General features: G+C 35.9%; 1 protein-coding gene across 1 annotated transcript in view; it reads right to left on the bottom strand.

Annotated features, from left to right (window-relative positions):
* Positions 1 to 1,327: 1,327 nt before the first annotated feature.
* LOC137637857 (uncharacterized) overlaps positions 1,328 to 17,718 on the bottom strand; it is a 52,922-nt gene continuing 36,531 nt past the window's right edge. The window contains exons 3-5 of the mRNA XM_068369966.1: positions 6,156 to 6,300; positions 2,259 to 2,448; positions 1,328 to 1,914 (exon numbers count right to left, since the gene is read on the bottom strand). Coding sequence (XP_068226067.1) covers positions 1,684 to 1,914; positions 2,259 to 2,448; positions 6,156 to 6,300 — 566 coding nt within the window. The 3' untranslated portion in view covers positions 1,328 to 1,683. The remainder of the gene's footprint in view (positions 1,915 to 2,258; positions 2,449 to 6,155; positions 6,301 to 17,718) is intronic.

Raw genomic sequence — 17,718 nt, forward strand, 5'->3', positions numbered from 1 at the left:
AGCAACCATGATTTCCTGCCATCTTAATACTCGGGAGCAAAATGAGCTGATCATATCACAGCAGATTCAGGATTGATTGGATCCGCACGATGACGTGCATTCTCCCACTTATTTCTTGATATCTTTTACATAGGAAATCTAGAACATCTTATCTATGCTGAACCTTTAGTCTTTAACATCATAATTGAGGGACCATACACGAAACCGTTACTGTGAATGACAACAGAATTGTTTTAGTAATAGGAAATTAAATGCTTTTCTCTTACGCGTTATCAAGTAACAAGGAATCACAATACTGAATAATGTGTGTAAACGTTGTTTATTGGGCCTGCCAGGTCAGTAGGTTCTGAGAAGGGCATTGAATCTAGTGACGTACTGAACCGCAGTGACTCATCTTTAATCCTCTGTCTGGCTGACCTGTTCTAAGTGGGTCCTGCTCCAGACAAACAGCTCAAAGACTAGTCTCACCGACTCTGGCGGAGTCACTTTGACAAAGGGATTTGTGCTAGAGTAACATACTTCATTTTTTTTTTTCGAAATATCCTTTTAAAATGAAATGCTTGTTTAACGATCTAACATTATTCAGTGATAAAATTATACATAACAAGTGAACAACGTTGTCTCATACATACACGTTTACAAAGTGAAATATAAGATTTAATACGGAATGGCAAAGTATCACCAATTTTGCTACATGCTGTAAAATTAATTCAGTGCATTGACAGTGAACAGACTCATTTGTCATAAGAGGACGTTTCTACATAGTGCAGATAGAGATGATTAGGGCTATCATTATAGCAATTATGATAATCATCAATATTTCTAAATGATGTATCTACTAAAGTCTTCTGAGTTACCGCATCTAAAGACAGTAACTTGAAATATGTCCAAAATTTTATTCAAGATCACATTGTCACAGCATTTCAGCCAAGATTCACCTGCATGAACTCTAAATATTATAAACGAAATTGAATAAATCGTAAATTATCCCAATGCAAACAAAGACACAAAATTGTAACAGTAACAATGGGAGGAAAATTATGAAAATCACAATTTCATACCTTCAAGTTTCAAGTTAGAAAGCAGTTTAGTTAACCCTTTTGTTGCATATTTTCCTTTAATACATATCAAAAGTGCATACATACATACATACATATATGCATACATACTATTACAAAAAATAAAAAAAATCTATTAACAATTTATATATTGAAATGGCTTACCACTTTTAAAAGAACTCATATGTCAGCGACTGTAGATTGAAAGGGTAATCGATCACTAATCTTTTCCTCCTGACCAGAGTGCAATAAGGGAATCACTGAATAGGTATTGATGTCACGCAATTATCATCTCTAATAACGACAGTATCTTTGCCTTCCTCGTTGATCATCCACTCCTCTGTCCTGAAGGGTGTCACCAGATTACTCTTCTCTGAAAGGAGTATTCTTCTTTGAAAATGGAAGAATTGAAGCCAAAAATATCACTTGGAGATATTTACAGGAGCAAATTTGACTAGAGATGGAGCTATTAAGAATTCTGTTGCAACCAGTTTTAAACGTTTTAATGAATACTTTGTTCGTGACATATTCCTTATGAAAACACATTCTATTAGTGGGTTCTATAACTTTATAATTCTATCCATTTGTCTGCAGTATATCTGGAATAAACCCTAATGCCCATACATTAAGGACTTGAAACTGGTTCCAAGGCGAAAACCTTAACCTCGTTGATAGAAACAAAATATTTAGGAGAGGAACTAAGCTTCTTGATGCTGATATAACGTCCACATAAGGCATTAGTTCCTGGTAATGATAGGAAATCAGGAGTGAGATAGGGTGGTTGTCCAAGGAAAAACGCCAGCAACCCCCAAGTGCTGAAGTTCCCATCAGACACGTACTCATTACCAACGCGAATCTAAAAAGGAAACAGGTTAGAAGTTAGGAAGTAAATCGAGGAAATGTGGATTATTAGAGACATTTCATGAATAATAATATCAGTGATACTGTGGTACCTGTTCCATCTGTTGGACTGAGAATAGTTGAAAGATCGAATAGTTATGCTACAGTGGGTTAAGTTTTGAAAGTATTTAGAGTTGCTATATATTTCGTCACACTATTTCACTTCCTGCATGAGGGATGTCACCATATGTTCCTGTCTATTAATTAACCATAGATTGAAGACTGACCCCTAGGCTTGAATATGTGACAGAACCAACTCTAACCCTCTGAACCCTCTGTGTGTGGGACTCTGGTACATACCTCAATATTATTGAATTGTGCACTGTCAGAGCCATTTCCATTAAACTTCACTTGAACCTCCCCAATTAAGCGCTCTTGTCCGATATCCACAGTCCACCAGGGGTACTTGCGAGAATGGGAAGCTTGGAAATATAATGTAGTGCCGTCATCTCCATCCACAGCCAAATACGGATTTCGATCTACAGAATCCCTGCAGGAAATTAAATGATCAAAAACTGATACATAAGTAAGTATATATATACATATATATATATATATATATATATATATATATATATATATATATATATATATATATATATATATATATATAAATTTTCACGAAGCTGGTTTAGTATAGAGTAAATAAAGTTGTTTAATAATAGTTTTATCTATATATTATCTATGCATTGAAGAGAGGTTAGCCAGTTCTTAAGATGAGTTCCTCTCAATGAGACATAAGTTTATATAAATTACATAAGACTTCCGTTGATAATTTCATTGTATTCTTTATTTAAGTTATTACATGTAAAATCACATTATTTTCAAGAATTAGCTTCTTATTTCACATATTAATGTTAAAAAGTGTTTCATAAACTGCTTGAAAGTGTTATGTGATCATATGAAATATGAACAAGGGCTTATGTAATGTTGTTTTATATTTCTATGAGGTATTGCATCAAGTTTGAGCAAAAATACGCAATTGTTTTGGGTACCGTGTTCTTTGTAATTTTCCCGAAAAAACTAGTGATAGATCTTATCTTTTTTTTAATTTCGGGGACAAAGAGTGGGCAGAGCTAGCTGACTGAGAGAGCCATCTGGCGTTGCGTGAACGCACGTTCGAAAGAGTAATACTTGGTAACTCTGATGCCTTAGCCCGCCAGTTCTTTGGGAAATTTCTGGAAGTAGCTAAGTTTCATATACAAGGCAAACACCAGGGTTAGATAGATAGATAGAAAAATTCAGCCTTCAGATCGCCATCTAACCTCTCTCTCAGCTCAGAGTATTGTTTTAAAAGTGTTCAGTCCCTATAGTGTGTCCTCTCCAAAGTGATTTTGCAGCCTCCCCCCCATATATCGTGTGTAATGAGTACTTATAAAAGTTCTCTTAGAGTTTTGTAAATAGCCCTGTAGGAAGCTTAGGTATTTGTATTGTGATCTGGTTATTTATTTTTCATTGCGTGTCAAACTAAAAGTTTCCTTTACATTAATCATTTTCAAAGTAATAGATAAAGTGCGGGGGTAATTTCAGTTTTAATTTCAAGTGAAACATGTGATTTTATGATTTTCATAAGTGTCATTTCTTTTTCTTAAGGTGCGTTCACATGATCGAACAATGTTCAACGGATATAATTGTTACCAACTAGCAGTGGAAAGCGAAAAGGCTCACTGATGACGTCAGAAGCGAGCACCAAGTGGTGTACCGGACACTGTCCGTGTTCCCAGCATCGAAACGTCACACACTGTCTAGTTTGGAAGTATACGATGCTGCCAGGCACACAATTAACATATTGTATCTCATTACTAGCCATTATTGCTTATATTTTTCTCTGATATATTATCTTTCTCTGAATAATTCTCTTAAATAATTTTAGATTATTTCTCTGGTACCCTCATTTCCAAATCTACCATAATCTAAGGATACCTTCCGCTTGTTGGTAAGAAAGTGAATTTCATTCATACATGTGGAAGAAAGCATGTCCTTTATTATCGTAGACTAAAGCATTTCATTGTTTTTATTATATCAATTTCCTTCGACAATCATTCACAGGTTTGCACAAAACGACTCCAAATACTATATTTGTACATAGAAATGTAAAATGGTAAAGCCTTCCTCGAATGTACTTTATTTTGTTATGCATTGAGGAATCCGCTTTTCAACAAGGATCATTAATATTATTAATACGTTAAAAACTCATATATTCCATTCAGTAGGGCCTTGTGTGTCCACTCAGGAATTTTTTTTCTTCATTATCAAGGTTGTTACCTTGAAAGATTAATAAATTAATCAGGTTTTGAAAATAACAAATATCAAATATCTATGAAGAAATTTTGATGCAATACTGCCTTTAAAAAAGGTTAAAAAAATATTGAACATTGGGCAAACAATCTGAACCTAATATTATCAAGAAAACAAAGAGGACATTTCTTTTAAAGGAACTGGGCAAACCTGTTATTATATATCTTAATTTCTAACTAGTTTTTTTACCAGTTCCCTAATCATTTACTCCCCAGCCCCTTATTATCATAATTATTTAATAAGCTAGAACCCTATTTGGAAAAGCAGGATGCTACAAGGCTAAGAATCCCAGCAACGAGATCATGCTTGTTTGGGCGCTGCCTATATAGAGAAAAGCAAAATAAACTATGAATGAAAAATCATAAAAAAATAATATGAACCAGTAACAACTTTAAATAGGTCAGTCTACTATAAAATGACACATGTCAACCTGTTCGACAAACTTATTAACATATATCTAAACTTCTGGATATCCACCGATCAAACCACCAGGCTTTACGAACTGGTCACAGCAGGAATAAAACTTCTAGCTACTGTTTGTCAAAGAGCCTTATGGAAGAAAAGCCAAAGTTGTAACAATTAGCCTGAGTTACCAACGGACATCACCTTTGAACATCGTCCACCGGTCTATGCCCTATGAGCAGATTCGAAATGTGGTAAACACCCTCATCTAGTACCATTGCTTGTTGCCAGATCCGTTTCCATCATTTCACCGCTTACGACGTCATCCTGCTTCTCCTGTGATATGGTAACGATTTTGTCCGTCGAACATAGTTCGATCGTGTAAGCGCACCTTTAGTCTAAGGTTTATTCTGATACAATAGTTCAAGTCCTATTAATGTATATTTTTCAGATCGTAACATTTTTGTTTTAATCCAAGTTTTGTTCAGACTTAATATTTTAAGTGATTTATCTTATTTATGGAAATTCTTTCAAAGTGTTGTAATTTATATAGATTATATTCATTTTTGTAAAGAATGTATTATTCCAATCACCATTGTTTAGAATAGTATACGCTTGTATCCTGTTAATGAACCGTAGTAAGTTTTAAATAATTCTTAAGAATAATTACCTAGTTTGGTTTTGGGTGTACTTAAGAGGCCTCTGGATATTCAGTGTTTTATATATTGCTGTCAGGGAATTATTCAACTGTCTCAGAGTTCGTGTATTCATATGCTAAAGTATAAGAGTTTCAATGTAAAAGCAAGCAAGTGATTTTGGAATTCGAGAGATTGATTCATTTGACAGTCACTATTATATGTTTGGTTCGCAGACACGAGCCATCCTCATATAATATATATATATATATATATATATATATATATATATATATATATATATATATATATATATATATATATATAATCTATCAAACAACAACAATAAATACAGCCATTTCTAATCCACTGTAGTACAAACCCCTAGGACATGTCATAAAAGGTATAAGAGTTGGAAGATCCAGGCCTATATGGCTGAAGACGATGAAGCGTGAAGTAGGATGGGATGATTAGAAATTCTTGATTTAAAAGCTCAAAATAGAGACGACTGTCAAAATGTAACTGAGGTCTTTGTGTCAATAGGCGTGGAAGTAGATGATGATGATGATATATCTATACACTTGTATTGCTACAAGGCTTCTAATTTGCCAGTAAGCCATTCACCATATCACAAAAGAAGTAAGGAATACATTGGACTCCTAAAAAGTGGCATGAGACACAGATATGAGTCAGTAGTTAGGTAATGTGTCATCAATTAATTATTTTACCTGGTTGACAAGCACAGAATTATTCCTCTCTCTTTCTCCCACCTAAGCAATCATCAGAATTTTCAGATATTTCACCTCTGATTTCATAATTACACAAAAGTTGCCAGTTGATTTACTTGTCACTAAAAACTTACCAATTTGATGTGACTCGGCTACAAGTTGTTGGTTTGTTCAGAGCAATATTCGTCAAAGTTTGTGAATGACGGGTTTTTCTGAACAAATCAGACTTCACACCAATGGAGGGAGCTGTCAATAATCCTGTTAAGGTGCAATTCCCATCTGGAAGTTGTAATATTGGCATATAAGTTTTTCAACAACAAAACAAGACTACACATTGATTTAAGCTGAAACCGCTAAGATTTTCTATTAATATTAATATATGTATTTAAAGTCTGACATAACAATGACATCAAGTACAATAGTCTTATCTTACCAATTGCAAGAGAACACTCTAGAGTCACAGCATTCTTTGTTGTTTGTGTGGAAAAGGTACAATCCATTTTTCCATATCAATCTTTTAGGGTGAGGTTGCACCAGTTTTCTAACAGACCAATCAAAGGATACACTGTGGTCCATTTTTAATGAAATTTGATCTATCAGCTTGAGGGACAGGATTTGATTCAAAGACAAGTTGAAGGGCTTCAGGCACATTTCATGAAGTCTCAATGAGACTGTGTTGACTTTAGCAGTGGAAAAGCCTATGTGATAAAATCAATAACAGTGGGTCATTGATTGTTTGAAAAAAGGTATGAGTTTAACAAGCTCATCGACAAACGTTCCTTGAAATGGAAGAAGGTTTTTGTTACATGTTTAAGAAGAAAATATTTCAAGGGATATGTAACTAAACATATACCTGTATCAGTGTAAAAAAGGCATGATTGAAAACCCTCGAGCTGCAATTCATGCCCACTAGAATACATCCTGGGGTTTCAGTTTTAGAGCTGGGTGAAATTTGATAAACATGGAGGGTACAAATGTTTTGAGGTGCTTGTGGTGTAAAACTACCCAACCTTTAAACAGAACAGTGCCACCCATAAACCCACCTAAATCTAAATAAATTAACATAAAAGGTACAAGTTTCATTTCTATGCTGATTGATTATGGACACCACTCTACATCTAAATCTGCAAGATGAGAATGGAATTTCTGGTGGAAGGATAACTTAGGAACGACTTTAATTATCACCAAATAATGTCTTTTTTTTTAAACATTAAAAATACAAGTAAAACATTAATAGCGATTTTTAGATGTTATCTGAATATGAATTTCCAACTTAAGAATGGAAATTGAGGTTGGAAAGATACTTATGAATAGGTCGAAGATCATAGCACATCTAATGACCGCTAATTGACATACTGAATGATTATGGACTCCACACTTCATCCAAATCTGCAAGGTAAGAATGGAATTTATGTTGGGAATATAACTAAAGAACGACGTTAGTTAGCACTGACTAAGTCTATAGACCTTGGGTTATAATTAACATGAAAGGTACAGTGACCCATAATTAACTTTTGATTAACAAGGAATGGTGTAAATATTCAGAATCACCAACTTGGGAATGGAAATTGTGCTGGAAAGGTCACATAACATCAGATTACTCTATAGTGGCTTCCATGTCTGATACCAATGCAGCTGGAGACCAGTGAATCGAGAAATTTAATATGACTCATCTTGGCATTCCCAACCATCATCTTTAGAAGGATGTTGCTAGATGTTAGTTATGCATGCATTTCCCAACATTCTTTCAATAAAAGCCTCTCGTCGGATATGTTGTGAAATCTCTGCCTTGTGATGTGGAATCATTACATCATGCCCCTTAATTTCTTCAATGTGTCTTTGCTTGTAGACTTTTGTTGGAAGTGTTTCTCAGATACCTGGTGCTGATGTGCAACCAAGGATAAGGCTGGCCCTGTGTCTATATGCCATAAATCCATGCTGTGAAAACTAAAATCTTGTGCAGTCTTTTCACTTAGGTCCCCTTTTGCAATATCTGTAAATGCTCTTTGTGCATTAGTGTCCTTTTCCAAAGGCTTGAATTGGCTGATCTTGTCCTTTTTGACAGGGGGTGAAGTGTAATCTGATCTTTTAAAGGAGAGGAAGGCATGCATGGCATAGGAGAGCTTCTTTCCAATTGTCTTCCTTATATCTGTTATGTTCATATACCTTCTGTTATTTCGTAATATTGTATCAACCTTCATCTATATGTTTGTTTGAATGTTTCAGGAATGATGGACCAGTACGAGAGCAATATCTGTGCAAGATGTTCTAACAACCAGATTCAGGACAGTTCCATTATCCATAAATTTTGCGTGAGCACAGATTAGTGTGTATGATGCTTTGCAGTTTGTTTTCAAGTCTTCAGCAAAGGTATGAGAGGTACATATTCTTACAGTTGATCAATCTTCATAATGCTGTGCCACTTATTCTTCCGATAGGAGTTTCAGTAATTCCTCCTTGAATGACCTGGATTGTAGGCAGCGACCAATGATCCTTAGATGCTATTGCTTATCACTAGATATATTATACTCCAGGTTCGTCTTCTCACCAAGACATTTAAAGCCTGTTCCCTCCCTTTGATAGACGGAAGAAGGCATGTGTGAAAAACTATGTCAACTCTGTTTCCTGACATTATATTCACTTGCTGAAGAACACCAAATGCCAAATCATCATACGTGTTTGTAGGATGGTATGGGGAGGGTATTCAGGAAGACATTTCCATCAAAGACAGTTGCATCAACTGTGGGTGGAGCTGATCGTTCGACTGTAACTTTCAGGAGATGGAGAAGAGCGTTCTTGTCTGTTTTCATCATCAAGCCATTGGAACTGCGCATCAAGAGAGCAGCTGTTGGTAAGGGGTAAAAGAGGAAATGTTTCAAGTACAGATCCTCCCTACCATCTAGTACAAGCAGCCGTCCCAGCAGATCACGTGTACTCACCAGAGAAGCAATTTGTTTGTGTTTGCTCTGTTTACTGGACTTGCAATTCTCCTTGAATGTCAGCAGTCTCTCCTTCATGGACTCTTCGAAGTTGTTTGGGTCTCTGAAGCATAACCTGATGATTCTCATGGCACTCATTCCCCTTTTGTCTCAATCTAAGTAGACATTCCTTAACAGGTCCATTGGCCACTTTTCCTGTTCTAATATTAAAAAAACTTAGGGATACTTCAAATGACTTCATAAAAGGATGGGAACATCCTTTTCTTTGGTCAATGGTCTTCTGTAAGTTGGAAGTATCCCTCTTGATTCGTGTTCTGTGCAATTCCATAGTTGTATCCTTACGATTCAACATTTCAGCCAACTCCTGGACCGTAGCTATGATGGCAGCTCGAGTAAACTTAGTTATCATTCTCAGAAGACATGGGCTGTAGTTTGTTGGTGGAAGATGTCATACATGAAAAACTAGAAACTTGTCTGCATTCACGTTTTGCTCCAATGTTAGATCCACTGGGCATCTGCTGAAGGACTTGTCTGTTCTCTTAATAGAAAAGGCACCATTCTGCAGATGACTCCAAAGGCCAAGGCGTGTATTATAAATGTCCATTCCACAGAAGACTCCAAGGGCCAGCTTATGTATTGTCAATATTACGAAAACCAAATGGAAACAATCAACGGGAATAACTAATATGGTTTGTTAAAGAGGATAATTGGATAACTGGAATGAGTGAATGTATGAATAAGTCAATGTCAATTGTCCTGATTGCACATTCTACATTGTGAAGGTCATAGATATAATGTCACCCAAAAGGCTGTTTATGGATCAAAAAGTGGCTAAGAGTTGAATCAGGTGCTATATACTACGAGCCTTTTTAGACCCTTTCAGCGACCTCAAGAACAACTCTTAATTGTTTGTGGTTTCTGAAATACGCATATCCATTATTTTCACATCCTGTCCCTTATACCTTGATGTAGTGCACTCATCTCCTCCACCATAATACTAAGGACCTTGGGACCCTTCCAACAAGCCCAAGACTACCTCTTTACTCCTTGTGGTTGCTGGGATACACCTACCCCTTATTTTTGCGTCCTCTGACTTATATCTTGATGTAGTGCACTGTTCTTCCCAACCGCCATAGTCAGGACCTCCAGATCTTTCCGGCATACACAAGAACACCTCCTAACTCCCTGTGGTTGCTGAGATACGCATACCCCGTAATTTACGGTTTTCGCATCCATACCCCTAATTGGGAGGGGTGTGCCTATCACCATAACCCCTATACGTACCAGGACCTTGAAAGGATTCCAAAGAGGTCAAGAACACCTCTCAACTCATTGTGGTTGCTGAGAAACTTTTACGTTAAAAAAAATCTATGGTTCTGTCAATTTGTCAGGTTTAGTTAATGAATTAAATCCAGCATACATTGGCATGTGGGCCATACTCTATATATGGCACATCATCTATGCTAAATCTTTCTCTATGGTTTGGGGTCTCTCAACAAGACAACTGCTTATTAATTCTTGGGTCAAATGATAGAGTGTAATTTGTTATGCCTAAAGTGTACAGCTAACTAAACTGTTTTCCATAATTTTAGCATTTGTATTGTCTTTACTAATTTACAATGTACACAGGACAACTCTATTGAGCCTGGCTATAGACCTGCTGGGAGTCAGCCCCTGGCTTGATAAGTAACCTTTGACCTGTTCTTACATCTCTCCATCTCCATTCCTACTAGAGTGATTCTCAACCAAGCAACCACTCTACAATACTGATTTGGTTCCATACTTGTACCTATTATGTTAATCAAAACCTACATTAAGGCTAATTAACATCGTTTTTAATTTATCTTTTTAACAAAAATTCCATTTTTACTTTGCAGATTTGGGTGAAGTGTGGTGTCTTTAATCAACTGCCATGGAACTGAAACTCAAAATTTTCATGTTAATTAATATGGTAATTACAGGCTGTTGGGTGTAGTATGACCTTTGACCTATTCTTAAGTTTCCTTAACATCTAAACTTCTGTTCTTAAGTTGGTGTTTTACACTCAGAGAACCTTCATTTACAAATACCGAGTAGTTTCATATGTGTACTTTTCATGTTAATTAAAACCTTAATTAGCACAAATTAACGCCATTCTTAAGTTTTCTTTTCACCAGAAATTTCTTTATTATCTTACAGATTTTGATGAAGTATGGTGTCCATAATCAATCGTCGTGGACTTTTCATGTTAATCAATTCAAATTTTAGAGGTTTTTTGGGTGGCACCCCGATTCACACCCACCACCTCGGGAATGTAAGAATGGCTGTTCTGTCTAAAGGCTGGGTACTCATACACACGCGCGCACACACACACACACACACACACACACACATATATATATATATATATATATATATATATATATATATATATAGGTGGGTGGTCTTTTTGTCCGATGCCACTTCGTCCGACGACACTTCGTCCAGGTCTTTTTGTCCAATGTCTTTTCGTCAGATGGACTTTTGGTCCAACGACGTTTGGTCCAATTTCTAAAGAAAACAAGTGTTTCATGGACTTTTTACTCCCTTTTACTTCACTTCTGTGTTAAAAGTTTATACCTTATTGGCTTTTATGATAAAGTAATATGCTCATTTTCTAATTATTCCATTAGTCATGCTTAACATTCGCTCTTGCCTTCTCTCTCTTTAGTAGGGCACTATATACAGTATATATATTGTGCTGCAAGTTTAGTACTTCAATTTCTGAATCTGCCCATCCCGAAATGGCAAAGTTCATACAATCAACGAAGAAGAAAAGAAAAGTAGTAGATGAAAGTAATTTCATCTACGATTTTCATTCAACTAATACAAAACTTGGAAAAGAATACTGGAGGTGCGAGAAAAGGCAGCTGTGTTCAGTGCCTATTCACAGGATTACGGAAGACAATGTACCAAAATTTATTTATTCTTCTGGTGAGCACCTTTATCCCGCAAATTTATATGCATTAAATGCTAGAAAAGCAGTTGCTGAAATTAAGGATAAAGCGATTGAAATCATAGCAGCAAGTTATCGAGAAAGTTTTCAGAGATAACTGAAAATACTTGCTCCCAGCTCCCTCTTGTGCAAGTACTCTAAAAGACTATTCAAAGGTGCCGAGAAGAGCATTCCGGATTTCCTGAGAAATTGATAGACGATGACGAAATATCTTCCGAATTAATTGTCAACTTTGATGTGACTTACATGGGAGTCGTAAGAGGGTGTGGTGCGAGACAAAGGAGAGATCTGTCTAATTTCCCATTAGATGTATGGAATGTTAATGAGCGTATTCTTCAAGATTTACGTAGCACAAACAATGCTGCAGATGAGTTTCATTCCGCTATAAAACGTTCAGTGGGTTTCATTTTCTATTGGGAAGTTATGGATTGGCTAAGTTTTTTTTTCTTTTTTCTTTTATGGATTGAAACGATTTAAAATTGGACCAAATGTCTTTGGACCAAAAGTCCATCGGACGAAAAAATATTGGACAAAAAGACGTGGACAAAGTGTCTCGGACGAAGTGACATCGGACGAAAAGTCAGTACACGATATATATATATATATATATATATATATATATATATATATATATATATATATATGTGTGTGTGTGTGTGTGTGTGTGTGTGTGTGTGTGTGTTAGTGTGCGAATGTTATACGTACACATTGTGGTTCCATCTTATGTCTCTTCTATGTGATATAGAAATATTAGACATGTAGGTTACTTCTTAGAATAAGTCAAAGTTTTAGGTTAACTTTAAACAATTTATTGATAGCTCCATCACTGGAGTATGGATGGTTTGGTCGGATGACCATTCCGTATCAAAAGATGAATAAAACTGCTTTACAATAAGCTCGCGTCGATAACGTAACATTAGCTATCTCAGCGTTTCATATAAATACAAAGAGAAATGATCACCTAGCCTTATGGCCGGAAGTCAGGTGATTCTGGTAGGGATCAATAGGTCAACTGTTTCTCACGGGAGGCGTTGTGACATGTTTACAAGACATATATAAATGTTTACTCATGCAATGCTTTCTGAGCATTGCTTTAGCATAGTCTATTTTCACATCCTATTATGGCTGTCATCACACTCTTAACTCACCAATGACCCCTTGGGTCATGAGTTTGATAATGTATACATTACATTAGCTCGGACAGCTACCATTCAAGCATTGAACATTAAAAGTTACGTTAAAATATGTTTCCTAAGAGTGTGACTGGATATATATTTTAGTCATAGCCATAAACAAGTGATTAAGGATGAATATGCAAAAAAAGTATATGTAAAAAAAGAAAACACATACCTAACGGACATAGTCATAAATAAAAAAAATGCATGGAAAATACAGAACATGTATATACAAATTGGTAACTTGTTAAAGAATAGTTGTTACTTTTGTTGAAGATAAAGATATATTATAATTGATATTATTGTTCATTAGTAACTGATTAAGAATATTTGTTACCTTGGTAAAGATATAAATACATCAAATTGATATGATTGTTCATTAGTAACTGATCAAGAATATTTGTTACCTTGATAAAGATAAAAATACTTCAAATTTGGTATGATTGTGCACAAGATATAGATTCCTGGTACGTACACGCACCACGGTTCCATATATATATATATATATATATATATATATATATATATATATATATATATAGGGCTTAGATATTTTATTAGGTGCCCAATAGATACTTTTAAAATATATAGGGCTACAATATTTTATTAGGTGCTCAAAAGATACTTTTTAACTGTTTATATATATATATATATATATATATATATATATATATATATATATATATATATATATATATATATATAAAACACATGCATTGTCCTGGATTCTCTTCAACTACATATTACCAGCGTGCTGACCGCTTTTCACACACTTCTCAGTTCCAGACAATTTTACCCCCCGAGTCAAGTGAAATGGTCAATTTCAAATGGCTCTAAATGTAAATGCTTTCAATGCAATAGGAGTGTTGTCTGGAAGTGGCAAAACGTTCCTCTGGAGCTCCACCTGTTTTTGCCTCAATCTACGCCAAGCAAGTATGTTAACGGCGATAAGAATCACCACCGTGACACTGATTGATGCCGGCGACATGTAGAAACGAAGATTACCCCTACATAAGTCGGTGACGGGTGGTCCTTCTTGGCTAGTTTCGTCAATCGATTAGCCACCTGTGCGTTGTATGGGAGAGGTAAGGATAGGATTGTAGTTGTCCACGTGAAATTCGCGAAGTAGGCCCGTTCCCTGATGATAGTGTTAATTCCTTGGACCGTGTAGTTCGTGGACGTCCCGATGCAACCGTCAGCTGCAACGAAGACCTGGGAGTGAGTTGTGGATCCGTCTGGGCATGATACATTGAAGCCGGCCTTGTCGTATAGTATCCGAGTCGTTGTTCAATCTGTAATTGAACTTATTATCGTCAAAAGGATGAAGTTTTTTCAGACAATCTTCGTGTGTATGGGAGAGAACCGTTTAGCACTATACCTAACTCACATGAATCCATTGATATATGATGGAATTCAAAGGAGTCAGCTGTACATACTTTATTATTCATGGCTTCTGAACAGTGAGTTAATTTATCTAAGTCTCTAATGACCGTATATGTTTCCTTATCAGGGGAAATCAATACGTGTCCTGTCAAACTGGATATTACTGGACTTGAGTTATTCGACATAAAAGTTGAGAATGGTGATATTTTGTATGCTTGCCAGGCATCAGAAGAATCAAAGGGAATTGTAATCATGTTCCTGTATTTTCTTCCGTACGTTCTCCAAAATTAATGTTAGCTCTTTAATAGGCAAAAGAAGTGGTGATAAAACACCCTTAGTTGCTAACGTAATAGCTTCCACATAGTCTTTTGATTTCTCAATAAAATGTGAAATTTTAGTATGGATATGATCTATTTTTGAATTATAATACGTTAACGTTGCCAGCAAGTTTTGTACTTCCATAAATTGACTGATATTACTAGAATGTTCGTTCACCAAACTCATTATTTGATTGACTGATGTTAATTGATTCTTCAGTTCTGATAAAACTAGTTCGTTTTTATGTTCTAAAAACTCAATTTTCTTATTTTGATTACTGATTTAAGGACGATTTGAAATTCCTAAGCCTAAACTTGCAACAGATCCAAAGATGTTTAGTGCAGCAAAAATAAACGGGTTACGTCTTTCAAGGTTAATATGTCGTACAGTCCACATCAGTAGGTCACGAGCCAGAGCTTCTGCCTCATCAGTTTTATTTTGCAAGTCGTATGATAACATTTCTGCAACGCTTAATATTGGTGTAAGCGAACTCTCTGTAATAAAAGGAAAATGACGATGCATTTCATTTAATGAAGCAGCGAACCTTGACAGGTCACTCTTTAGGTTAGTGACGTCATCCTCTGGGAGGAAAATCGCTTGCATATCTACTTCTATAACTATATTGCTTGCTGTAATGAAAACTTCTTCTGGTTTCTCTATAATGGTGCCATATTTAAAATCTATAATTTTAGTTTTAGGGCTCTTCCCACCCAAAAAAAATGTCTGAACGAACAATATCACTCCTAACAATAAAAACTTCATTTTGGAAACCTACAATGAGAAAAATATATGTAATTACTCCTGTTTTAAGAAAAAAAAATGTTTACATACAAATATTATACAACTTTCATAGATACAAAAATTTCCCTCACTTCCTTCTCCCTTATTTTAATTTCTTATGTGAGCCAATGGTACAATTCTCTCATCAGTGGGTTGGGATTAATTTTGAACTTTAAATCTATTGGCCGTTAATGTTTCTAAAATGTTAAACGGGCCTTCAAACTTAGGTGTCAGTTTATAATTGAGTCCTTTGCATACATATACTTGTATGTATACCTTATCATCCACGGTATATGTTTTAGTTGGCTTCGCTATTTTATCATGATTCCTTTTCATTATGATTTGTGATTCTTCTAGATTGTTTCGAAGGATATTATAACGACTTATGCTTGCATTCATAACATCCTTTAAAGGATTTGATAAATTAGTTGTAGGCGTTAATACATGGAAAGGCCTCAAGCTGGGGGTACCGTACAGTGCCTCGTGCGGCAAAATTTTAATAGGTACATGATATGAGTGATTCAGAATACTTAGCACTGCAGGTATGGCAATATCCCAGTTGGGGTCTGATCCCCCTAGTGTAAGTCTTAATATGTTTAAAACCTTCCTATTCGCTCTTTCCACTAGCCTGTTCCACTCTGCCTGATAGATCATGGTATTGATTTTCTTTATGCCAAGGAATTCATACAAAGAGTTAAGAAAATTATTATTGAATTTTCCACTCAAGTCAGAGATTATCATGTGTGGAATTCCATGTTTACAAATGTAGCACTCGTAAAACTTCCTAGCGCATTCGATCGTGGTTTTAGTTTTAAGCGCTATCAGTTCTGTATATCGAGTCAAAGCAATTATAATTACTAAGAGGTGCTTATTTCCCCTGTCTGACTCGTAAAACCCTGTTAATAAATCTAAGTGTACTCTTTCAAAGGGTTGATTGGGCACGGGATAAGCCCCTAGGCTGACAGGTGTTTTCGTGTGCCCTTTGTTTTCCTGACAAGAGCGACAATTAGCGGGTTTTTTTTTTTATATCTGTAAGCATCGTATGCCAATAAAATAATGATTTGGCTTTCTGTGACATTATGGAGAACCCCGGGTGGCCATGCAATGGATTTGCATGCAACCAATTTAGGACAGTAGGTATAAGTGAGATTGGTACCACTACCTGGTCGTTAATCCCCTGTGGTGTATTGCGGGTTTTCCTTGTCACAGATCTACACAGAGTATTATTTTTTATTATATAATTCTGCTGCGTATACTTTATATATTCCTTTTTCTTAGGATTTCTGTTCAAAGCATTTATGATTTTTTCTAATTGCTGATCTTTTCTTCGTTCAGTCTGTATTAGTTCAAGGCTCCAGCCCAGATCTTCCTGTTCAGATACAGTTTTAACAATAGGCTAATGGCTCCGTACAAGATGACGTGGGGTTACGTGATAATGCGTCAGCAATGATATTTGGTTTCCCAGGTAAATACCCTATTCTCGGGCCAAAGTCTTGGATGATCAAATGCCACCGAGTTCGTTTGGGGCTGTGACTAAAGCCTTTAAAGAAGCCGGTTAGGGGCTTATGATTGGTAAGAACCTTGACTTGACGGGATAACCGTATATTATGAACTTAAAATGAACTAGTGAATAATCAATATCTAGCCCTTCCTTGTCTATTACTGCATATTTACTTTCGGAAGGTCTAAGTTTACGTGAATAAAAAGCTATCGGGAAAAACTGTTTGTCATATTGCTGAAGCAATACCCCACCTACTCCTAGGTCTGAGGCATCTGTTGCAATGAAGAATTCCTTACCGAAGTCAGGAAATTTTAAGATAGGAGAACTACACAGTTCATCTTTCAAGGTATCAAACGCCTGTTGATGCTACTCAAACCATATGAAATCTATGCCCTTCTTCGTAAGATCGGTTAGGGGAGCGGCTATTATTGAATAATTGCGTATAAAACGCCTGTAATACCCACTACACCCCAGAAATTGTTGTATTCCCTTGCCATTATTAGGTATCGGAAAGTTACGGATAGCCGACACCTTATCGTGGACTACTTTAAGACCTTGACTAGACACCATAAAAGCTAAATAGACTAGTTCTGTTCTGAAGAATTCACACTTACTAATCTTTACCCT

The sequence above is a fragment of the Palaemon carinicauda genome, chromosome 3 (assembly GCF_036898095.1).
Source record: "Palaemon carinicauda isolate YSFRI2023 chromosome 3, ASM3689809v2, whole genome shotgun sequence".
NCBI classification, from domain to species: domain Eukaryota; kingdom Metazoa; phylum Arthropoda; class Malacostraca; order Decapoda; family Palaemonidae; genus Palaemon; species Palaemon carinicauda.